The sequence below is a fragment of the Marmota flaviventris genome, chromosome 2, assembly GCF_047511675.1.
Source record: "Marmota flaviventris isolate mMarFla1 chromosome 2, mMarFla1.hap1, whole genome shotgun sequence".
In the NCBI taxonomy this organism is placed as follows: domain Eukaryota; kingdom Metazoa; phylum Chordata; class Mammalia; order Rodentia; family Sciuridae; genus Marmota; species Marmota flaviventris.
This window is the reverse complement of record NC_092499.1, coordinates 124,806,752-124,832,865: the sequence shown is the minus strand read 5'-3', so window position 1 is coordinate 124,832,865 and position 26,114 is coordinate 124,806,752. Positions and strand designations below refer to the sequence as shown.

At 37.4% G+C, this 26,114-nt stretch overlaps 1 protein-coding gene across 1 annotated transcript in view; it reads right to left on the bottom strand.

Moving 5' to 3' along the window:
• The window catches only part of Oca2 (OCA2 melanosomal transmembrane protein), a 336,227-nt gene that overhangs the window by 118,577 nt on the left and 191,536 nt on the right, over positions 1-26,114 (bottom strand). Inside the window, exons 19-20 of the mRNA XM_027925820.2 lie at positions 7,820-7,879; positions 7,121-7,225 (exon numbers count right to left, since the gene is read on the bottom strand). Coding sequence (XP_027781621.2) covers positions 7,121-7,225; positions 7,820-7,879 — 165 coding nt within the window. The remainder of the gene's footprint in view (positions 1-7,120; positions 7,226-7,819; positions 7,880-26,114) is intronic.

Here is a 26,114-nt window from a genome sequence, read left to right as displayed (position 1 = left end):
TATTCTTAAACTAACTAAAAGAGTTTTTGTTTATTTGTTAGCTGCAGCTATGCAGGAATTTTTAGAGACAAGCATCTGTGCTTGCAAGGGAGGAGGCTGCTGTCCTTTCCAATGACTATTACCATCCCTTCAAGTTGTTCTTTTGCTTCAGATAAAGTCCTCCAGGGAAAACTACAAGGAACTACAAAATCCCTGAGTCCTCCTAAATCATCCTTCTAGGTGACCTAGAGTGAACTAGCAAAGTTTCATTATGATGCTAAATTCTCTGCCCAGGAGGCATTCCCAATGGCCATTTTTGAAACTGTAATGTAAGGAGAAGCAAAATCTCAAACTGAGCATGCTCAGGAATATGCCCGCCTCAATCTGCAAGGATGAGTTTTTCCAATATGAATATGCATAAGTTCCCTAATAATGTCCCCTTGCCTTCTTTACAAAGAGAGACTGTCTTGCTTTGTTTCCCCAGGGCTCTCCTTACCTGGACAAGTACTAAACCTTTCTTTGCTCTTTTATCTTCTAGTGTGTTTATGGACTTTGCACTCACCAAGGGGTGAAGCCTTAGTGTTTGGTTACAGATTAAAATGCAGATACTGCTATGTACATTAAAAATAAAATGACTCCCCACTAAAAGATTAGGGATAAAATCATTACCTGCTAAGATTATCTGCTTGAAATTTTAAAAATCTATTTGCCTACTGCTTTAAAAAATGCAACTGAAAAAAAGATTTTTTAAAAAACAATTTTTCAAAAAAGACTGAAAATAAAATATTGGAAAAAGATAAAGTGGGCAGAAGCTCTGAGCAGAGATGAAGACCTTACACAATGTAATAGAAACCAGTGACTGAGAAGTTACATTGGTAATGAACTTCAGTGTCTAATATGATCATGAAGCATACAATGCAAAAATGATCAGTTTATAAAATGATCTGCTTCATCCGAAAGATTGATTACAAAAGCAATGGAAAAACCTAGACAAGATATAATTACACAACAACTGCTTGTATTATAAAACTCTGCTCACATACACTTGAAGAAATTTGAATATCTTATCTGCTTTGCCTTAGAGCTTTCTATTTATTTTACTTTTAAGAAATAAAACTTGTTATAGATAAATATGACATTCTCTGTCTCCCCTCAGTGAGGAGGATTGTTTCCATCTCCCCATTCCCAGGAGATCTACCCTCATAAATTTGGATTATATACATTGATTAGGTGGCATTTTGTGGAAGAGACTAAGGGGAGGTTTGGGCTTACATGTGTCAGTGTGGAGGGAAAACAAATATTGAGTGTCTAAAGCAGCAACAATATGCATAAGTTGATATGCAGCATTTTAATGCATGTGGATAGAGCAAAGCTGACCCCATGCTAGGTCAAAGTGTGTTTTAGGCCAGTTCTGAGTGTGAAATTCTATAGACCGTGTCTTTTAGCCACACAAAATTGAAATCAGGACCTCCAAGAGATATCTGCACACCCAAGTCCTCTGCATGGCCATTTACTTTAAAAAAAAAATGAGAAACCCTGAGGCAAGCAAAATAAAAAGTTCAAATTCCATTTTGGAGGTAGATATTTGAACACAGAAGTGCCCCCTTATCCTTGGTTTCACTTTCTACAATTTCAGTTATCCCAGGTCAATCATGATCTAAAAATATTAAATGGAAACTTCCAGAAATAAACAGCTTGTAAGTTTTGCAAATACTTTCATTGAGTAGATTGCTATAATTGTCCTATTTTATTTTTATTATTGTTATTAACCTCTTATTGTGCCTAACTTATAAATTAATGTTATCATAGGTACATATACGAAAGAACATAGCATATATAGGGCTGGGTGTTATCTGCAGTTTCTGGGATCCCCTGAGAATCTTGGAATATACCCCCTGCAGATAAGGATGGACTACCATTTTTGTTGTACTAGCCTCTGATTCCCTAAAATTAATAGTTTGCTCATTCTCAATCCCCAGTAATTCCTCTTTCCCTCCCTTCTCCCTCTGCTGATCCCCTTCCTCTACTTTACTGGTCTTATCTTTATTTTTAATTGGCACATTATAAATATACATAAAAGTGAAATCCATTGTGATGTGTTCATACATGCATACAGCATAAGTTGGTCAATTTCATTCTGTAGCTGCTCTCCTACCCACCTCTCTGCCCCATCCTTCTATCCCCTTTCTCTACTATTCTTTTTATTTTCATTTTATTCTCTCCCTGTCCTGCTTTTTATAAATCTCTCTCTTGCTTTCACAAAGGAGTGAAAATATTCAGTCTTTGACTTTCTGAGTCTGCAATATTTCCCTTAGCATGATACTCTCTCAAGTTCCATCCATTTACTAGTAAATGTCTTAATTTAATTCTTTTACATGACTGAATAAAACTCCATCACATATATTAATATGAATATTTGTGTTTGGGGTGTTTAGTTTTTTGAGTTCTTTATGTATTCTGGATATTAATCCCCTGGTGGAAGAGTAATTGGCAAAGATTTTCTCCCATTCTGTAGGCTCCTTTTGCACTCTTACATGTTATCTTTGCTGTGTAGAAGTTTTTGTTTTTTTTTTTTTTTTTTAATTTAGTGCCATTTCATTTACTAATTCTTTATTTTATTTCTTGAGATTTGGGAGTCCCTGAATCAATATGTTGGAGTCTTGACCCTATGTTTTCTTCTAGCAGTTGTAGTATTTCTGGTCTAATTCCTAGGTATTTGATCCACTTTGAGTTAATTTTTGTGCTTGGTGAAAGTGATAGTTAGGTTTTCATTGCTGGGATCAAAACACCTGATCAGAACAACTTAGAGGAGAAAAAGTTTATTTTGAGCTCATAATTTCAAAGGTTCAGTCACAATCAACCAACTCCATTGCTCTGGGTCTGAGATGAGGCAGAGCATCATGACAGAAGGGCATGGAGGAAGAATGCTGTCACCTCATGGCAGCCAGGTGCAGAGAGAGAGTGTGTGTGTGTGAGGTACCAGGAACAAAATATAAACCCCAAAGGCACACCCCCAGTGACCCACTCTTTCCAGTCACACCCTATCTGCCTACAGTTACCACCCAGTTAATCCATTCAAATTATTAACTTATCAGATGGGTTAATCCACAGATTAGGTTACAACTCTCCTAATCCAATCATTTCACCTGCTACATGAACACAGGAGCTTTTAGGGGAGGACCTCATGTTCCAACCATAATGGTGAGAAATAAAGATACAGTTTTTTTCTTCTACATATGGGTATCCAGTTTCCCTAGTACCATTTATTTAAAAGGCTATCTTTTCTCCAATGTATGATTTTGGTAGCTTTGTCAAGGATTTAATGACTATATCAATATGGATTTGTCTCTGTGTCTTTTATTCTACTCTTTCGGTCTTCATATCTGTTTTTATGCCATGCCAATACCATGATAGTTTTGTTACCATACTTCTATAACCTTTTGTTACCAGGATGGTTTGAGATCCAATATCGTGATGCCTCCAGTCTCAGTTTTCTTGCTCAGTATTGCTTTGGCTACTCTAGGTCTTTCATTCTTCCAATGAATTTGGAAGTGTGGGGAGGGGTGGTATTGGAAATTTAACCCAGTGGCCCTGTTTTCTGGGTTTTGCTTTTTTAATTGTGAGACAGTGTCTCGCTAAGTTGCCAAGGCTGACCTCAAATTTGCAATCCTCCTGCCTCAACCTCCTGAGTAGCTGGGATTACAGGTGTGCACCACCATGACTGGATCCATGTAATGTTAGGATTTTTTTTCTTTTACATCTGTGAAAATGTCATTCATATTTTGATGGGGATTGAATTGAATATGTAGCTCACTTTAGGTAATATGAACATTTTTACGATATTAATTCTGCCAATCCAGGAACATTCTAGATCTTTCCGTCTTCTGAGGTCTTCTTCAATTTATTTCTTCAGTATTCTACAATTTTTCACTACAGAGTTCTTTCACTTCTTTAGTTAGATTTATTTCCAACTGTTTGGGGGCTATTGTGAATGGAATTATTTTCCTGATTTCTTTCTCAGTGGATTCATTACTGGAGTATAAGAAAGCTATTGATTTTTGTATGTTTATCTTGTATCTTGCTACTTTGCTGAATTTGTTTACCAGCTCTTCTTCAGTCTTCAGGTGGAGTTTTTCAAGTCTTCCAAGTATAGATCATGTTATCAGCAAACAGAGATAATTTGACTTCTATCTCTTTCCTTTTAAGCTGATTTTTCTTGGGTATTTTGTCACAGTTCCAAAATCTGATTAACACAGACTGACAAAACCTGGATTCTGTGACCACACCACCTAGCCTTGCATGGCTAGAGCACTTTGCTTTATCTGGGAACAGGATAATTGCATAAGCTGATCTTGTCTCCGGGTTAAAGAATCATTTAAGAGAAGCCTCAATCGTGTCAAAAAAGTTGGAGCCCACTGAGCCAAAACTGGGACCCTCTTTTTTTTCTTTTATTCTTTTTCCTTTCTGATGTTATTATGAATTACACTTATTTCAAAAATTTCATTTTCTATTAGTTTATTGTTCCTGATAAAATATACAGCTGATTATTAACTGACTTTTAACTCCAGAGTCCCTGATAAAGGAACGAATAATTTTAATTCTCAATTGATAGATCCCTTTAAGCTAAGTATACAGATTCATATTCTCTGTAAAGAGCAACAGTTTTATTTCTTCCTCTCTAGTCCTTGTAGTTCTTATTTCTTCTCTGGGTTCACTGCACTGCCACTGACCTCTGGGATGGTTGATAGAAATGGTGCCCACAGTTTTGTCTTCTTCCATACTTCAGGAAGACAACACTCAACATTTCACATCTAAGTACATTGGTTTGAGTTTTATAGATACTCTGAATCAGACTCCTCCCAGGCACTATTCTGAGGCAGTTCTTCATGGGCTCTGATCACCAGCACATGCACACTTTGATGGCACCTTTCCTCCATACTATGTGATTCCTCCTTCATGTCCAGAAGGCTTACCTGCTGATGCTGAGGTGGGACACAACACAGGTCCCCCAGTAGATGTCCCCAAAAGTACAACCCCAAGACCAAGCTCTGACCCATGCAAACATGAGACAGTTGATCAATTCTCTTCTCCTCTCCTAGACAGACTATGCTGAGAAGCAAATAGTACCAATCTGCCCAGAGAGATCAGCTGCAAATGACTTCCCCAGTTCACCCTCCCTCTTCCCTGGCTAACTCTCCTACTCATCCCACTGCAGTTCCTTGGGATTGCCTCAGCCTTGTCTGTCTGGAAAGCTCAAAACTAAGACAGCTGATAATATTTGTGGCCCTAGAAAGCAGATGGCTTGAACAGAATTTTGGACTACTACTCACCAGTTGAAGATTGAGGACCTGATTATTAATGAAAAGAAGTATGGGTGTGATAACAAGGGCGCTGAAATTTTTAAACCTTTTACCTGTGGTTCATTTGGATAAGGCCCAGGTTGAAGGCAAGGCATTTGTTTCATGCAGTGGCCATGGTACTTGGATATTATGGGGTAATTAAAAGCAGAAAGTGCACTCGTTATTATTGACAGCATGGGAAGGCTTAAAATTTCAAAATAGTAGGCTCAGGAAAGACACCTTCCAACTCCAGACACTCTATGAAAGTGACAAATGAGAGACCTATCCCCTAAAGATAACTGTGCTGAAAATCAGTTCTGTTGATTTTTGATTTGGTGCCTGGGAACTATGTAATGAAGTGCATGCATAGTTAGCATTGTTATGTTTTCTTAATGAACTGACCCTTTCGTTGGAACACCATGCCCTTCTTGATCTCAAGCATTACTCTTAAAGTTTGTTTTGCCTGTTATTTTTAGGTCCTTTCAACTTGTCTTTGTCTTTAGATTTAAAGTGTTTCTCCTAAAGAGTGTACAGTTGGGTCTTGTTGTTCTTGTTTTAGGGGTTTGTCTGTTGTTGAGTCTGCCAACTTCTGTCTTTTAAATTAGGAGTTCAAGTCAGCATTTTAAAAAGTTGGCTTCGTCTACCCTTCAATGGTGTGTGTGTGTGTGTGTGTGTGTGTGTGTGTGTGTGTGTGTTCGTATTCTCTCCCCCTTCTTACACAGAAAGCAATTACTCTAAACATTGTTCTGCACTTTGCTTTTTCTCCTGGAACTGGGACAAGTAACAGTAGGTATGTGATTTCTCTCCCTTGGCAATTCATGAAGAAATCACAATAGCCACAGAGTTAATTCAGCATTACTGACCTCTAGCCTTAGAAGGAGAACAGTAGCCAGATCTCTAGACAGAAACTGTGAATCCCAGACTGGGAGTGATGCAGATTACCAAGTCCACTCAAGGTGGGTCCTAGTTAGAGAAGCCCCACCGTAAGCCTAGCCCACCCCCTCCTCACACTGTCAGACTTCCTGCTGTCACCTTAGGGTCTCACTGTTCCCAATATGCACAGGCTGGTAAAGTATCTTGGGAGCCCACTGACATGAACTGTTCATAGGGAACAGAGGGGGCCCAGTCACAAGAACACCAGAGAGGACTCCCCCATCTAGTACCCTGCCATGAGGAATGTTCACCAGGCTTGTGTCCCTGTGTCCAGGACTCTTGGGCCCTGAGGTGTTTGTGACAGGACCCCAGTTCTTGTATGCAACCTCTGATCCTGCTTTGTCACACCAGAATTCAGAAACCATGACACAGAAACTACCCTAGGAGTAGGGCTCATCCGCCCTATAAGAGGCTTGTGGTGGGTACTTCTGGTCTTGGATGGGGGTCAGGACCACAAAGAAACTTAAAACTCCCGCCGAAGACAAGCACCAAAAGTCACACGGCTGATTAGAATAGCTTCTATGTCCATAGGAAATATAGATGAAATTGTCTTGGTGTCTCAACTTTTTCTTGAAAAAAAAAGACAGTCTTGTGAGAGGGGCAGCAGATCTTGGGTGGGTTAACCCTAAAGTAGCCAACCATGATGGTACACTGTTCACCCTGGTTGCAGACCCTTGATTCCCAGCCTGCCATCTGGGCTCTCAGAGCTCCCTGCCCAGCTGACCTGGCTCTTCCCACATTTTATAATCTTGACCATGATTGTGGGAAAGGGCTGGTTTTGTACTCTGCCTTCTTAGGAAAGAAGGGCAAATCCAGAGTGTGCACAGGCGGAAGGCAAGTCCTCAAGCCCACAGAAATGTATAACTCACCATTGTAGCAGTGAATGGAATGTTGTCAATCAAAGATGACGCCAAGGCCGAGACCCATACCACTAGGACGATGGCAGCTGCAAGGCGCCTATCTTCTGGAACCATCTGGAAGGAGCAGATAATAACAGTGCTGTACATCAACAGCTGCACTGTGAGATCACACACTTAGGATCTGATCTTTTGTCAGTGAGACTCAGAAAAGACCAAAGGACTGTTAATCCTTCTTCTTAACATGTGGCAAAAACAAACCCAGGAGTGCAAACCAGGGCCACAACTGCACAGGAATCTCAGCTGGTTTCTAAAAGTAACTAAGGAGAGCAATTCCCAGCCCACTAGCCCCGTGGGAGGAATGGGCAGAGTGAAGTCCCCTCCTCATCCACATTTGATGGTTCCACACACTGGTCCCACCAGCAGGGACCTGGGACGGGGACCTCTCCAGCATCCACTGACTGTTCACTGCTCTCCTTCTCGACAGGTTTTAACTAAAGACTAAAAGCAAAATAGCAGGCATCTGTAATTATATATTCTTTGGGGAAAAAAAAATCTCCCTTCATCTCTAGGCTACCCAGGATAAAATAGTTTCCCTGCTGTGCTTTTTACATAATTAATGTGACCTATTCTTACCAGATATATTTTTTTTCTTTTTACAAAATCAAAGAACAGGGACTGGAGCACATTCTACTGCAGCATTTAATGTACCTTTATTAGCAAAGCAGTCTGTTCTCCAACATATTCTATTAAGTGGAGATGAGCCAATGCCTAGAAGAAAGAATGTGTGGTGAAAATCAGTTTAAAAGTGAAAAGACATGATTCTATATCTAGAAGATCCAAAAAGTTCCACCAGAAAACTTTTAGAACTAATAAATGAATTCAGCAAAGTAGCAGAATATAAAATCAACACCCATAAATCAAACACATTCCTATACATCAGCGATGAATCGACTGAAAGAGAAATTAGGAAAACTACCCCATTCATAATAACCTCAAAAAAATAAAAATAAATACCTGGGAATCAATCTAACAAAAGAGGTTAAAGACCTCTATAATAAAACTACAGAACAATAAAGAAAGAAATTGAAGAAAACCTCAGAAGATGGAAAGATCTCCCATACTCCTGGATAGGCAGAATTAATATTGTCAAAATGGCAAACTACCAAAAGCATTACACAGATTTAATGCAATTCCCATTAAAATCCCAATGATACTCTTCATAGAAATAGAAAAAGCAATCATGAAATTTATATGGAAAAAATAAGAGACCCAGAATAGCTAAAGCAATCCTTAGCAAGAAAAGGAAAGCAGGAAGCGTCACAATATCAGACCTTAAACTATACTACAGAACTATAGTAACAAAAATAGCATGGTGTTGGCACCAAAACAGATTTGTAGACCAATGGTACAGAATACAGGACACAGAGAGAAATCCACATAAATATGGTTATATCATACTAGAAAAAGGTGCCAAAACCATTCGCTAGAGAAAAGATAGCCTATTCAACAAATGGTGCTGGCAAAACTGGAAATACATATGTAGCAAAATAAAATTAAAACTCACTCTCTCACCATGCACAAAAATCAACTCAATGTGTATCAAAGATTTAGGCACTAGAACAGAGATTAACAGAAGAAAAAATGGGCCCTTATCTTCACAATGTCAGCCTAGCAACTGACTTCCTTAACAAGACTCTTAAAGCACAAGAAATAAAATCAAGAATCAATAAATGGGATGGATTCAAATTAAAAAGTTTCTTCTCAGTAAAGGAAACAAGCAATAATGTGAGGAGAGAGCCTACAGACTGGGAGAAAATCTTTACCACATGCACCTCCGATAAAGCATTAATCTCTAGGATATATAAAGAACTCAAAAAACTTTATACCAAAAAAACAAATAACCCAATCAATAACTGGACTAAGGAACTGAACAGAACTTCACAGAAGAAAAAATACAATTGATCAACAAATATAAGAAAAAGTGTTCGATGTCTTTAGCAATTAGAAAAATGCAATTAAAACTACTCTAAGATTTCATATCACTCCTGTCAGAATGGCAACTATCAAGAATACAGGCAACAATAAATGTTGGTGAGGATGTGAAGGAAAAGGTATACTCATACATTGCTGGTGGGAATGCAAATTGATGCAATCACTCTGGAAAGCAGTATGGAGATTCCTCAGAAAACTTGGAATAGAACCATCATTTGACCCAGCTATCTCATTCCTTGGTTTATACCCAAAGGACTTAAAACCAGCATACTACAGTAATACAGCCACATCAATGTTTATAGCAGCTCAATTTACAATACCTAAACTGTGTAACCAACCTAGGTATCCTTCAATAGATGAATGGATAAAGAAAATGTGGCATATATACTCAATGGAATATTACTCAGTTTTAAAGAAGAGAGAAATTATGACATTTGCCAGTAAATGGTTGGAGTTGGAGAATATCATGCTAAGTGAAGTAAGCCAATCCCAAAAAACTAAAGGCCGAATGTTTTCTCTAATATGTGGATGCTAATTCACAATAAGGCAGGGGGCACTAGGGAAGAATAGCATTACCTTAGATTAGGTAGAAGGAATTGAAAGGAGGAGAGGAGAGGGGATGTGGGGATAGAAAAGATAGTAGAATGAAACATACTTTATTACTTTATGTACATATGTGACTGCTTGACCAATATGATTCTATAACATGTATACTCAGAAAAATGAGAAATTATATCCCGTCTATGTATGATATGCCAAACTGCATAAATGCATTCTATTGTCATGTGTAACTAATTAAAACAAATAAAAAGTAATTTATAAATAAAATAAATAAAAAATAAATTTAAAGAAAGTGAGAAGACACCCAGAGTTTTTAAAAATGTCTTTCAAATTAAAATAAAGGGAGCATAAGGTAGGGCCAGATTCTCATTTCTTATAAAAGATCAAACTCAAATACACCATCTATAAAATAATTTACTATCATATATGCATACTGAAGATTCACAGAGAAAAAAATAAAACACAAAAGCAGAGGCAGGAATTCCTCTCTGATTTGGGTTAATGTCCACATGAAATTTAAATTTGGATAGAAGGCGATTTTTAAATTTTAAGATCTGTGTGTAAGGGCACGGTTGGATTGTACATAATGAAATGCCACTCCATAGAGAAGGTTTTTCAAGAAAGTTGCATTTTCAATTTTTTTTTTAAAGTTAAACAGCACAGTTAAATGTTGAAAAAGAAAACATAAAAGGGAAGGTCCATTTAACTGAAGCATGTAACTGTTTTTGCAATACCAGACTGATGCAGAAAATTATATTCAGGGAAAGGTAAGAAAGAAGATCAGAAGAAAGAAAATAGAAGTGTCTGGGGAGCCAGTCTGCTATGGCTGCCACCTTGGTCTCTTTCGACACCATCAACATTGGAAGCCGGGTCAATCTTTGCTGTGGGGCTGACCTTCCCATTATAAGATGTGGAGCACCATTTCTGGCCTCTGCATACTAGATGACAGGATCACCTCTGCCATTACCAGTGTGACAACCAAAAATGCCCCTTGGGAGATAAAATCCACCAATAAGAACCACCAACTTATCATCATCTAGATTTTACTAAACAAAAATTTTAATTAAAAAAATAATTCCTTTTATTTTGTAATATACCATCAACTGAAGGAAAATCAAAGGTGTGACCCAGATTCAAATTTTCTGCCAAATACCAAATAGAGATGGTTATATGTGTATATACACACCCCACAGTATTATGTGCACATCTGGATATGTGCATGTAGACAGCTATATGTTTATATGTTTAATGTCACAAATTCATGCCAAATATCATGGTCTATGATGTGCATAAAAGATAAAAATAATATATTCAAAACACTTGAACATTTCACTTAATAACTCAGTTATTTGACCTCTTAATTTTTTAAAAAGTCAAAATATGAGGAAAATACAAGTACTAAGTATTCTTTTACAAAGTGCCAATGAAAAAAGTATGTAGTACCTTCTATCAAGCTTAAAGATAAATAATATATATTTTATACTTCAAATTAAAGGTTATGTATACTTGAGGATTATACATATCACTTGTCTCCATCAATTGATATATAGCAGTGAGAAGATAATTATGTAATATAAATCACAATATGACACCTCATTTATTCTTCTGTGCTGACTCAGCAACAGTATGACATCTTTGTCCCACAGAAGTAAGTCAATACCATACATCATTGTTACCCTTTCAAAATGATGGACTAGGAGATCTAGGTTTCTTCTGCAGCCAAACAAATTTCTAGCACATTGCTGGATCAGCAAGAAAACATAAGGATTTTCCACATAAGCTCTCTCCCCAAGAAAATGTTGTTTGCAGCTGTCCAGGAGCTGAAAAAATTGGATGACAAGGAGGAATGGAATCTCCTGGAACTCAGAGAAGGTGTGAGCAACAATGAGGTTGTAAACTAAAACAAGAATTCTCACATTGAGCTGAAATCCTTGAAACAGACTAGAATTATGCCCTGGCATCCAGCAGAAGCAGATACAAGCAGTTTCTGGAAGAAAACATCCAAATGTAAGCCTTCAGGAGTCTCACAGATTAAGATCAAGTAATAAGATATAGTCTAGGTTCACCAAGGACATAAGACAAGCAACATGAATAAGAGTAGAAACACCAAAACAGACTTAGACCTCAAAACTGCAAGAACGAGAATTCATAGACTCAGGACATAGAATAATCATGTTGTTTAAAGAAACTGAGGGCTAGGGCTGGGGATGTAGCTCAGTAGTAAATCACTTGCCTAGCATGCATGAGGCCCTAATACCACACACACACAAAAAAAAACCTGTATATTCTTGTCTGGTTTTAAATTTTTTAATAAAAAAAAAAAAAGAAACTAAGGGCAAGAGTATAAAAGTAGCAATCAAGCAACTAGCTAATTAAGAAAAAAACTCAAGAAATCACAATGGAAATTTAAAATAATTTGAATGAATAAAATGCAAATATAATCAACATTGGCCCTTATGAGTTAAGGATGAAGTCTGTCATCTCTATATGACAAACACATACAATTTTCCAAAGACCTAAAAAATAAGGATGCAGAAGAAAAAATAAGTCCCATGTAAATTTTAATAAATGAAAATGTTTAACTCCTCATTCTTCCTAAAGAGTGAACAGTTCTAAATTTATATGTGCCGAATAACAGCCTCGAAGTATGTCAAGGACAAATGAATAGAACTACAAGTAGACAAATTCACAATTATTTTTGGAAAACTAGCTAATTAAGAAAAAAATAACTCAAGAGATCACAATGGAAATTAAAAATAATTTGAATGAATAAAATGCAAATATAATCAAAATGCATATGAAAACTTGAAAGATAGGGCTAAAGTTATGCTAAAAGGAAATTTATAATTTTAAACATGCATACTGAAAAATATAAAACATGAAAATCAGATGGCTAAGCATCTCTCTTCAGAAGTTAAGAACAACAAATTGAACCTAAAAAAGAAAAGACAAAAAAGTAATGATTGTTAAGAACAGAATATAACAAAATGGAAAACAATCACACAATTCAGAGTTTTGTGAGACTAACAAAGTCTGTATACCCAGGAGAAACTGGCTAGCGGAAAACAAGACTGCCAAACCAACCAGAGAGAGATGGAGAAAGACAGAGACCGAGAGAAAGAGGACATGATAAAACAAAACATGGAACTTCAGTAATCAACAGGGAAAGGAATAAAAATACAAAAATGAAAACTGAATTCTAGCATTTTTGTTGTTTTTATGCACCTATCCAGTTGATTAAACACCATTTATTGAAAAAATATTTCTTTCCCAAATGAGACACTCTGGCATTTTTATTAAAATCAAAGTGTATCATGTATTCAGGATCCACTTCTGCATTATTTTGCTCCATTTATTTATCTTTTGCCAGAACCACACTTGTCTTCATTACTATAGTTTTATAGTAATTAATGAAATTAGGTGAGTGTTCCAATGTTAGTCTTCTTTTGAAAAATTGTTTTTGTTATTCTCAGTCCTTTGAATTTCTATGTAAATTGTGTAATTAGCTTGTTATTCTCTGCAGAAAAGCCTCTGCAATTTTGATTTGGATTGCATTAGAATCTATAAGTCAATATGGGAAGAATTGCCACCAAACAAAATATTGAGTCTGATCTATGGACAAAATACGCAACTCCATTGATTCACATCTTTTTTAAAAAATAGTTTTTCAGAAATTTTACAACACTTTTTTTGACATATGGATTTTGTTACATTTATTCCTAGGTTTTTAATGCTTTGGGTATCACTATAAATACAACTGTTTAAGTATTTTCCAATTGATCTGCTGCTAGCATATGAGAATATATTGATTTTTGGACACTAATCTTGTACTTTCTGATTTCTAAGTTTATATATTAGTTTCGGTAGTGCTGAGTTTCTTGTAGATTACCTGGGATTTTTTACATTTACAATCACACAGTCTGCAAATAGGAGGAGTTTAACTTCTTCCATTTCCACCTTTCTGCCCTTTATTTCTTTGTATTGCTGTATTACAATAACTATGCCCGCTATCAAATTGAACACTGAATGGAAATGTTGAAAGTAGACGTCCCTGTCTTAGGAAAAAAAAAAAAACTATTAAGGTTCTCACAGTAAGTATGAAGTTCATACTTCATAGTTCACTGAAAATTTTTATCATGAATTTGAATACTGTCAAATGCTTTCTCTCCATCTACTGAAATGATCACTTTTTCCTGTATTTTGTTAGTATGAAAATTTTATTTTGAAAAGTAAGTCAATATTTTATTCCTAGAATAAGCCTTTCTTGGTTTTGATGAATATCTTGTAAAGGAATTTTGAATTTTATGTCCATGAGGGGTACTGGTCTGAGTTTTCTTTTTTTTTTTTTTAACATTTTTTAGTTGTAGATGAACACAATACCTTTATTTTGATTACTTATGTAGTGCTGGAGATCATACCCAGTGCCTCACACGTGTTAGGTGAGTGCTCTACCACAGAGCCACAGCCCCAGCACTTAAGGTTTTTTTTCACATAATGTCTGTGTCCAGGGAAATACAAATGTCTTACAAAATGAGTAGGGAAGTGTCCCTTTTCTATTATTTCCTGAAAGAGTTTTATGGGATTAGTATTATGACTTACTGAATGTTTGAGCAAAATCAACATTGGAGCCATTTTTGTGCCTGGACTTTTCCTTGTGGAAATATTTTAAAATATTAATTCTGTTTTTTTTTATTATTATTTTCATAGTCCTATTCAGATTCTCTATTGCAACTTGAGTTAATTTGGGCAAATTTCTTTTTTCAAGAAAGGGTTCCATTTCATGTAGGTTTTTAAACTTGTTGGTATGAATCTATTAATAAAATTCTTATTATTCCTTTAATGTGTATAGGATCTGGGTTGATAACCGCATTTTTCTTGATGAAATTCATAGTATGTATTCTCTTATTTCTTTCAAAGAATCGGTTTCCTGGGCTAGGGATATAGCTCAGTGGTACAGTGCTTACCTAGCATGTGCTGGGCCCTGGGTTCAATCAGAAGGAAGGAAGGAAGGAAGGAAGGGAGGGAGGGAGGGAGGGAAAGAGGGAGGAAGAGAGGAGAGAGGAAGGAAATGCTTTCCAGGTAGATGTTTGTTTGTTTGTTTGTTATATATTGGTTTTTTACCTACTTTGTTGATTCTAATCCTATTTTTATTCACTGTTCTATTTATTTTAGTTTTACTTATCTTGTTTTTTAATTCCATCTTCTTAAAGTAGAACATTAGGCAGCTGATTTTAGGTCTTTCTTATTTTCTACTGTATTTCATCTAAAAGCATCCTTCTATGCTAGCTTTTGCTACATCCAAAAAGCTTTGATTCAGTTCAAATTCAAATCTTCTGTGATACTTCTCCGATACCCACACAGTCGTATTTCAGAAGTCTGCAAGAGATTCTTGAAGATAGTTCAAAGTTTAGCTGTATTCTCGCAGCCCTGCCATCTTGGTTTACGCCTGTTTAGCACATACGCCATCCTCAAGTTACTCAGAAATCTGTGACAAGTCTAGCTTCAGTCAGTCCTCCGGGCCTATTTCAGAACTGGTGTACACATGTCCCACACAAGCAGTGTTTAAAAATCAGACTTCGAATCTGCACAAATTCATACACAGAATGCAGGCAATTCTCTGGCTCTCTCTTCAGGGATTCCCCCAAGCTTTCCAGCTCACAGGTGCTACTTTCCCTGGTTCCTCTGGGTGGGAAGATGGTGTTGCTTTGGAGTGCTGACCACCTATGCCACTGTACCAGCACACGGTGAAGGCCTGCTCAGGGGCAGATCCAGGAGAGAATAAAACAGGACAATCACCCCAAGAGGATCCCTTCTCCGGGTTTCAATTTCTTCTACAATCCACCTGATTGTATTTTCCAAAGTCCATGTGCAGCTATTTTCTATTGTGTCTAGAGTTTCAATTGTAATCAGAGGGAAGAATGGACTCACTAGGTTTTTATCTCCATAGCAGAATTGAAACTAAATATTCTTTTTTTATTCTGAAATCTAGTTAAAATATTCTTCTTCTGCAGCCAATTTCTAGATTTAGAGACAAATACAATCGATGTATCCTGTAGTACATCCTCTCCAGGGAATTTCTACACCCTTCACCATCACATGGGGAGCTGGATGAGGGCACTGGGGACCTCTCTACAGGATGATAGAGGTCAACATGAGTCTCATAGCATCTCTGGAAAATGACACCAGTCAGTCCGACTGCTGACAGAAATTGAAAGTAAACTGTTAAAACTCTTCAAGACCATCAGGTGTATTAGTGTACAGGCACAAGTATGCTGATATTCAAGAAGTGAAGGAGAAATCATACGTTATTTGGAGTTCCTTTTATCAGATCCTCTGAAATCAACATCTTGTTGTTGATTTTTTTTTCCTATCATGATGTCCTATCTTATTTGAAAATTATCTCCATCAAAATCTGACCTGAGCAAAAACAACAAAAATCTCATTTTTTAAAAAAATCTTTAAAATATATGGGGAGTTGTTACATGTTTAACAGCTGATCCATTCAGCTATTTTTCATAAACACTTTGAATACATTATAATTGGAATTATTTTAAGTAAATTTGAATTACACCACTATTTTTGGAGAATGTCACAGCAAGGTTAAAAACAGACTATCAAAATTAATAAGGAGCTCATTGTAAGTCATCTTTGATGCAAACATTTAAAAATCAACATGCCCATGTGTTTATTTTCCCCAGGATTATGCAAATGTCTTCCCAGTTGACTCACTAGGGACTCACTGAATCTCTCCCTTAAAAGACTCAGATACCAGAGAAAGCAACAGTTAAATGGCCCTTATGCTCATGTGCCTGACAGAAAAGCTAGGTGACCATTCTCAATTTCTAAAAATAAACCTCTTATCGTGTTGCTCCTTCACACTGGAATCAGATATTCACTTAGCGTCATCTATAATTTTAAAACAAATCTTATCTATTTTTATATTCACTGAAAGAAAAACATGAGGATAAATTAAAACTGATTAATATTGTTTTCTTTTTCCTAAACATAGATGTTTTTCTTTGTTTCGTTTCTGTGTTTTTATTTGTTTATTTTTATGGATGTGGTATATCACTCAGTATTCTGTTACTATAACAAAATGCCTAAGATAATCAACTTATAAAGCAAGAAGTTTTGTTATGGGTCACAGTGTTATGGAGTGGTTCTGATACTACCCAGAAAAAGAAGCCAGGCTCCAACACTGGCTGCTCCTGAGAATTGGTAGGAAATAGGTTTCACTCAAAGAGAGCTTTGAAGGAAGATAAAAGAAATTTAATTGGTTCAAAAGTTCCATCTTCAATATCTCTAAAGAGCTTTATAAAGTAAAAAGAGGCAGTGGAGAAGAAGCAGTGAAGTGAAACAAAAGCAGGAGAGTATGCATATGCAGATCCAGCTAGTCCGGGCTGCACAGGCATCAGGGGGCCATCTCCACTCCCCAGCTTCTTGGGCACCTGTGAGTCTGGAGGATGATAGTCTTTTAACTTCCTTTCTCAACAGAAGGAAGTCATTCCCAGTTGCAGGGAGGGGTTCCCAAATTCAGTCTGTTTCAACAGTTTCAGAGGTTTCAGTCCATGTTCAGTTTACCCCTTTGCCTTTGGGCCTCAGATAAAGCAGTACCCATTTCTGTGAGCATATGACAGAGGAAAGTCTTTCCCGTCATGGCCAAGACACTAAGGAGAAACACGGAAAGACCAGGGTCCCACGATCCCTCTCAAGGGGATTTCCCCAATGACCTAACTCCCTCCCGCTAGTCCCCATCTCTCTTAGGTTCTACCACCTCTCAATAGTGCCAAGTTGAAGGCTGCGCTCACCTCAACACACGGGCCTTTGGAGGACATGTAATATGCAAACTGTCAAAGGTGGTTTCTCTCTATTTGTCTTTTCCCCCCAAAAAGAAGACGAATGAGCACTTGAGTTTTGAACTTGTAGACTGAACCTATTGGTGGTTGCTGTCTGCCTCTTGTGGGCAACCTTTACAATGAATGAACATTCTTTTACTCACTCACATTATGTAATTTCTTGGTTGATCTTATCCTCTCTCAAGGCAGTTGATGACATAAAAAGCTCTAAGACTTTTATGTTACAATCCCTAGGGTTTGTGAGTAACAGTAACTTTACCAAAAACTAAATTATATGCAAGAAAATAATAGATAGCCAAGGAGAAGTTGGAAGGCTGAAGCAGAGACTGGCTTGGAATTTGGCATGAGTTATGAAGTATTAACATGAAATTATTACATGCAAACCTCAAATTAGAGCCTTTATCCTTCCTATTATTAGCACTTATTATTGTTTTCAATGACAGAGCCTGGGCACAGCCAAAGATGTCCCACTGACAGAGACACAAATAAATCCAGACCCAGAGGAAACCTTTCCAAACTTCCCAGACACACAAGGGAGGCAATGAACAGAAAGCATGGATCTGCCTGTGCACAGAATCCAGCACTTAGAGAAGAACCAGAAATTTCCAAAGCTTTCTAGCACTGCCAAGAGATAGCAAAATTATTTTTTCTCTTTATTCTCGGTTCAAGGTTCTGACAAAAAATATCCTCACAAGAAGCTTTCTTCCATGAATCCACCTGAGACCCACTCTACATAGAATCTGTGAAAATTATTATGAATGACGGCTCTACCTCTGGACACATAGTTTGCTTTCTAAACATACACATTTTATAAATATGTAATCCTAGCAAGCCTCCATCCCACACTGCTCAGTCTCATTCATCCCATTATTTGTTTGGCAAATATTTATTGGGTGTTCACTACGTGGCAGGCATGGTTAGGAGTACTGGGGATTGAACAGTGGCAAGAGAGACATGTTTGCTAATTTCTTCAAGTTTATATTCTGGTGAAGGGAAACAAACAAAACAGACACAATTTAGATACTTGCATATATATGCACACGTATACACACACACACACACACACACACACCTGTACTACAGCATTGTTACGATGCAGAATAAACATTAATCTGTAGGAAGAAAAAGAAAGCCAATAATGAGCTAGCGAGAGATAACAGAGGTCCTTCTACAGGTCCAGGGGAGACCTCCCTGACTGTGGACATCTGAGCAGACACTTGGAGGTGTGGACAGTTGCCAGCATGCTGGGGAAGAGCATCCCAGGTAGAAGTGACAAGTACAAATGCACTGAGCAAGGAGGCCACTGTGTCTGGGGACCCGTGAGCCAGGGGACATGTGGTAGGAAACAGGAGTAAGTAGAAGCTGCAGCCAGTGCATTCGTGGCTTATAATCATAGTTGAGGCTCTGGATTTTGTCCCAAGTGGAACAAGGACAATATGCCACTGTCAAAAACACCAAATGCTATTTGCTCTTGCCAAAGATGCTAAGAAAATGAATGGTGCTTGTGGCAGAACAGAAGGACGTATGCTGTTCAAAATTGTTCCCCAAAAGATTGAAGTGGCACTTGAGGGCTAACTTCTCAATATCACAGGGCAAAAAAGGAAGCAGTGTCTCACTCAGGGTTCTCAAACCAAAAGCCTGCTGAAAAGCCAATAAATCTACTTAATCTCTAGCAGAACCTTAAGACAACTGGCGATGCTTGTCTTATTCTTAGGACTTCTGGATAAAGATTGGTATAAAAATGTTTATGTCAGTTTTGAAGCTAAGAACTAAGAGATACAAATATTGTCTATAACTTCAAGATAATGAAATGCAAAGAAATCTTAACAGTATCCTACATCAGTCAATAGGAAGAAGAAATAGCAAAGAAATACAGTATATAAAGCATAAGAATGATTATTTTCACAATAGCTAAACTGTGGAGCCAACCTAGATGTCCTTCAGTGGATGAATGGATAAAAAAAATGTGACATTTATACACAATGGAATATTATTCAGCATTAAAAAAAATAAAATCATGGCATTTGCAGGTAAATGGATGGCATTGGAGAAGATAATGTTAAATGAAGTCAGCCAATCCCAAAAAAACAAATGCCGAATGTTTTCTCTGATACAAGGGCGGGGTGACTCATAGTGGGGTAGGGAGGGAGAACATGGGAGGATTAGATTAATTTTAGATAGGGAAGAGGGGTAGGAGGGAAAGGGAGGGGGGAAGGGGATTAGTAAGGATGGTGGAATGTGATGGTCATCATTATACAAAGTACATGTATGAATATTTGAATTGGGTATCAACATACCTTATATACAAACAGAGATATGAAAAATGGTGGTCTATATGTGTCTTAAGAATTGTAATGCAGAAAAAGTACATGTATAATGGTATAAATTGACATGAACATACTTTATATACAGAAATAGGAAAAATTGTGCTCTATATGTGTAAGAAGGATTGTAATGCATTCCACTGTTGTTGTGTATTTTAAAAAAATAATCAATCAATAATGAATATTTTTAAGTTACATCTAGTGATCCTCTTTATAACAAATAAACTATAAACAAAATGACAGAGAGGAAAAAGAAGCTCACAGAGACAATTTCAGGGGAGCTCTAATCCAGATCAAACAGCACAGATCCTTTTCTCTCCTCATCTCCCTGCCAAACACAACTATCAACTCTGGAAGCAGTAAGAGGCAGAGTGCAGCTTAAGGAGAACTCTGAAAAGGGCAAGAGAAGACCAAGTTCTGCTTTGGAACCCCAGGACAGGGTGAAGAGTACAAATGCAGGATTTCTTTCATCCCCCAAACCAGAATTTCCCAACCAGCCTGCAACTGAGCAAGCAAAGGCAGCTAGGATGGCTTGTACCTCCCCTGGATGGAACAGCACCAGGTGATGGTGCCTGCCTTCCCAACAAGGAAGGTCAACAGGAGCTCTGTCAACAAAATGGCAAGGAGTACTCCTCTCCCTGAGGGATGCCTGGCCAGTGAACAGAAATGGAAGAGAATCCAACCACAACACATATTTGGAGTCTTAGACTTCTTTGACACCCAGTTTGAGGCACCCTGACTCTGTCAAGTCTTGTCAAGGGCAGATGTGAAGCACTTGTGGGGTATCTTGCCAGAGTGTGTGGCTCAAGAAGTGTTTTGAGGACCCCTTAACAAGGAGGATTCTGTTACAACAAACAACCAGCCATCAAAATCTCTTTCCTCAGGCAGACCTAAGACTGCCTTCTATATATGGAGGCACCTGTGAAATCTTGTCTGAAGAAATCTCTTCTGCCTCTCAAGAAGCAATTGATAAATCAAACAAACCAAAACATCACCGAAAGGTCTCTGAAAATCAAACCATCATTTGAACCACAGACCACAGAAGTAGTCCATAACCTGTATGCTAGATTTAAATAGGGTGACTGTCTGATGAAATAAAATATTTAAATATTCTGACTCAGAATAGCCTCAAATAATAGAGAAAAAAATAGCCAGGATACAATAAGAAAAATCACCTGTCAAATCAGAAACCAAGAAAATCGCAACTTGGATGGGAAAAGACAATCAGCAGATGCCACCACTGAGGTGAATGAGATGTGAGGTTATCTAAAAAGATGGATATTATATATCTAGAGAATACAAAAAAAAAAAAAAAAAACTTCTTGGTTTGCATTCAATAGTAGAGATACCAGAGGAAAGAATCAGTGAACTTGAGGACAGATCAATAGAATTCATGTGGCCATTCCTTTTTTCATGAGTGTTTCAAATTGTATTTGATGATTGAAAGAAAAATTATAATACCATCTGAAACTCAAGAGTAGATCTCAATGGAAGAGAAATTTCCATACTTCACTCAAAGTGCTAAATGAGCTCTAATAAGTCACATACCTAAAGTCTATACTTTGAGCCACCACTCAAAAATCTATACAAAGAGATACACTCAAAAATACTATAAATAAATCAAAATATAATCCTAAAAGAAAAATCTTCAACTAGCATCTGGAACATCAGGAAGAGAAACAAAGGTACTAGAAAACAAAGAAACTATTATAAAATACATAATTAAAATGGAAGGTTTAAGCATTAACATATCAATAATTATCTTAAATTATCTAAGTATATCAATCAAAATACAGAGATTGACAGAGTAGGTTGAAAAAAAAATAACCCAACTACATGGTGTTCACAAGAAACTCACTTTGAGTTCAAAGACTTAGGTAGTTTGAAAGTAAAATGATAGAAAAAAAAACACACATGCAAAAACAAATTAAACAGGAGTAACTATTAATATCAATGAAGTTGACTCAAAGCAAAGAAAATTATTAGAGACAAAGAAGATAATTATAAACAGGTCATAATAATGATAAACAGGTCAATTTGCCAGGAAGACATAACAATCCTAAAGGTGTATGCACCAAACCATAGAGCAACAAAATACATGCAGGGTTAAAAACTGGCAGAGATGGAAGAAAATATAAACAAATTCATGATTATAAGTGGAAACTTCAACAACTCCATATCAGTAAATAAGAGAAGAACTCGATAGAAAATTATTGAAGTTACAGAAGAACTAACCAATACTGAACAGAATTTAACTTGCATAGGTAAAACTTTCCACCCAACAACAGAATGCACTTTTTTCCAAGTTCTCATGAAAGATTTACTAAGATGGACCATATTCTGAGTCATAAAACAAACCTCAACAAATGTAAAAGAATTGAAATCATAGCCGGGCACGGTGGCACATGCTTTAATCCCAGAAGCTCTGGAGGCTGAGGCAGGAGGATTGTGAGTTTAAACCCAGCCTCAGCAATTTAGCACGGTCCTAAGCAACTCAGTGAGATCCTGTTTCCAATAAAAATAGAAAAGAAGGTCTGGGGATGTCGCTGAGTGGTTAATCAACCCTGGGTTCAATTCCTGCTACCAAAAAGAAGAGAAAGAAAAAAGGAATTGAAATCATTATCAAGTATGTTCTTTAATGAAAATGGAATAAAGCCAAAAGTAATTTTGAAAAAAAAAAACAATAGAAAACAATTTTTTAAAAAAGAAAAATCTATAAGTACATGGAAACACAATTTATAATCCATGGGTCAATGAAGAAGTCTCAAAGTGAACTTTAAAATGCATACAACAAAAAGTTAATGAAAATACAATGTATCAAAATATAGGAACTGAAACATAACTGAGAGAGAATTTTATAGCACTAAATGCAAATACCAGAAAAGAAACCATGGTTCATAGTATTGTGTTGCTTCTCCCCTGCCTTCTTTATTCCCCCGTTGCCATAGATGAACAGCAGTGGTACTATGGTTTGAATGCATCCTCCAAAAGTTCATGTGTTGGAAACTTTAAGATCCAAATTCATATGTTGATGGTATCTGGAAGTGGGGCTTTGGAAGATAATGAGGATTAGGTAAAGTCATGAGGATAGGTCCCTCATGGTGCCAAGAGTGGCCTTATAAGATGGAATAATGAATTCAGTTCCTGAGCTAGCTCACTTGCTCTGTCTTGCCATGTGATGCCTAGTTATGTTATGATACAGCAAGATAGGCTAGTGCCATGCTCTTGGACTCCCCAGTCTCTAGAACCAAATAAATCTTTATTCTTCATAAATTACTTGGTCTCAGATATTTTGTTATAGCATCAGAAAATGAACAAAGACAATTGGGATAACTGATATTTTAGAGTTCAAATGTAACAGAATCAACATAATCCCAAATCACACATTTGCTGACAGAATACTGTGTGACTCTTATGTAGGGGATAAATGATTTTCTCCGGGACAAAGGATAAAATAAATTCTAACAGGCACAAGTGGAGGAATGTACTGGGATGTCCCATCCTGCACTTGCCCCTTAGTCCTGCACCCTAGCCTTGCTGCGTGCCCACTTAGTACTGATCCCTGTCTTTTTCCCCTGTTCTGCTCCTGTCTCCTGGAATCCTGATAAGCCTGACCAATGGGAGGTAAAGACAGGACTTCATAGGTGGGAAGAACAAGGTCAGGATGTTTGATCCCCCGGCTGTTTCCTAGCCAGGCTGCAGGTTATCAGGACAATATCCTCCTGCAACACAGAGCTGGGTGGCCCTCACTGAAGGACAACTCCTGCCTTCTCCACCCCATCAAGCCCATGAAGTCATGGCCTCTGTGGTAATGGCTTCTGTTGTTACCTTCTGGATAGCTCAATGCACCCCTTCTTTCCCCAAACCTCAAACTTTGAGCACATAATTTCTCTTCTGCTGAGACCCTACCCAGAAAAAAATTTAAAACAGTCACCCAGTGCTTAAGACCCAGGCTAAGATGCCTCCCAGAAAGAAGAAACTACAAACAAAGATGAAGCAATCAGAAAGCATCTGTCTTGTTTTACTGTAATTTTAACATGCTCCATGCATGCCACTCAAAAAACAAAATATGCAACTGCATATAATTGAGACAAAAAAAATGAATGAAAACCTGATATCCAAAAAAATATCAAGTAATCATCTCAGGAGGTTATAAAAGTTGCATTTTTCCTATTGCCATTATCATAATTGTCTTAAAATTATACAAATAAAAATGGACAATAAATTATTTTTATAAAAAGTCATATCTCATAATTTAACAAAATACTAAAGAAATCCATATTTGGAGCATGAATTCACAATCTGGACTGCCTAGTTATCTTGTAAATTATAAGAATCCAAATGGAGCTGCCTGTGTTAACTCTAACAAAATAAAGAAAGCAAGCCTGGGGGTTTTGAAGGAAAGGTTCTCCTCCACAATTGCCTGAGAATAACTATCATAAAAGATGCTGTTAAAACTATAACCTTAAACAAAAGCCTTTCCTCAAGGACCTGTGGGAACATGTTCAACCTCAGACTGGCATCACCCTAGTGGCCAAAAATTATTATTTCAAAATAACTTATGTAATCCTCCTCCTTATTGCCTTTTTAAAAACTTCCCCTCAACTCAATCTCTTTGAATACGCCCCCAGTTTACTATGACATGCATATTCCCATTGCAATGTCCTGCTATTACCTAATAAGTGTCATTGCTCTTTGGAGAATCTCTCTTTCTCTCTCTGATATTTATGCGACACTGTCAACATGTCTATACCAAATTGTAGTCACACTTAATTCTATTTGCAAATCCATGATTGAGAACATAAAGAAATCATAAGTGGAAAAAATAAAATTAATATTTCTAAGAAATTAAATAAGTTTCAAAACTTTCACTATTTACTGGGTGGAGAACTGTAACAGGTGGAGGCAGTCCATGAGTGACACACACAAGTTTGGCACATATCTTGCTAGCAGAACTGACAGCCACTGCTTTGTAGGATTGGGGCTTTTTAGAATCTTTTAGCAGGTCCGCTGGAATTGAGCTCCAAGTCTTCAATTCCAGGATGATGACAAATCCCTCTGCTGTCATTGCCATATGAGGGAACTGGAAGCTAAGGAGCAACAAATCCACTCCTATTCATGCAGGTAGAACTCAACCCTGCATTCAGTCAAGAGGAGAAGGGAAGAGGAAGACCTACAGAAGCAGGGAGCACAGGGATGAATCTGTGAAACAGCTCCCAGATGAGAGAGGGCATCAGAGTTAGCGATTAAGGAAGAGGAGACCACAAAATGCCTGGGCAAGAGTCCCCCACCCCAGTGGCTGGACCCTCCTGGATGAGGCTGACATGGCACAGGACAGCTCACTGGGTAAGCAACCCTGAAGAGAAGCTGCAAACCCCTTCTGTAGGGTCATGTGAATGATGATATGAAAGGAGTAGCAGGACAGAGCCATGTGGGTCGGCCTGCCTGGGGTATCAAGGGCACTCTGTAGGGCTGGGGACACAAGGCTCTCAGCAAGTTCTGCCCAGTGAGCCACGGATTTCCCAGGAGGGACTGCTCCACTCCTTCAAGCTTGATTTATAAAAATGAAAGGATTTGATTAAATGATCCCTAACGTTCCCTCTGATGGAAAGTCTATGATCCTATGAGACCAAACATAGATCTTGCTACACAAGTCACAGAACTATGGTACAGAAAAGATGAAAACCCCACTGATTTTTTTTTCCAGGCATATAATATTAGCAAATTTTGAAGTCATGAAAGAAAAACCATTCTTTTCTCTTTTATTCTGTTTTTTAACAAAGAGGGAACACCTGAGGAAAATTAAAATATATGAAATGCTTTCTTCTTATGAAGCATATATGATTTCATAATTTTAGGAACATTAAAATGTATCAATGATTTGATTTACTCAACAAATTATCATGCTTGGAACATGATGTTTAAATGGAACTTACTCAGACCATAATTGTCAATTGACTAAATTTATATTTTGAGTGCTTTTCTTTTTCTCAAATTTAAAGCATAAATGGATGAATTTGAAGAAACTTAGTACCTTAGCTGTTTCAGTTAATTTAAGAAGAAACGAATTGATGACACTGTCAATGTTCCAGTAAATCTTGCATCCCCAACCTTTCTGGTACATACCAAGCCTGGAGTTTCCAGGGCATACAGGTGCCCTCTCCTGGCAGTTGCTATCCATCTGTGGGGAGTCTTACCCCCACATAAACCATAGCTCCTGTGAAATACCCAGGCGGAGACAGAGGGACTTCAAGTAGGAAAACCCTGGGG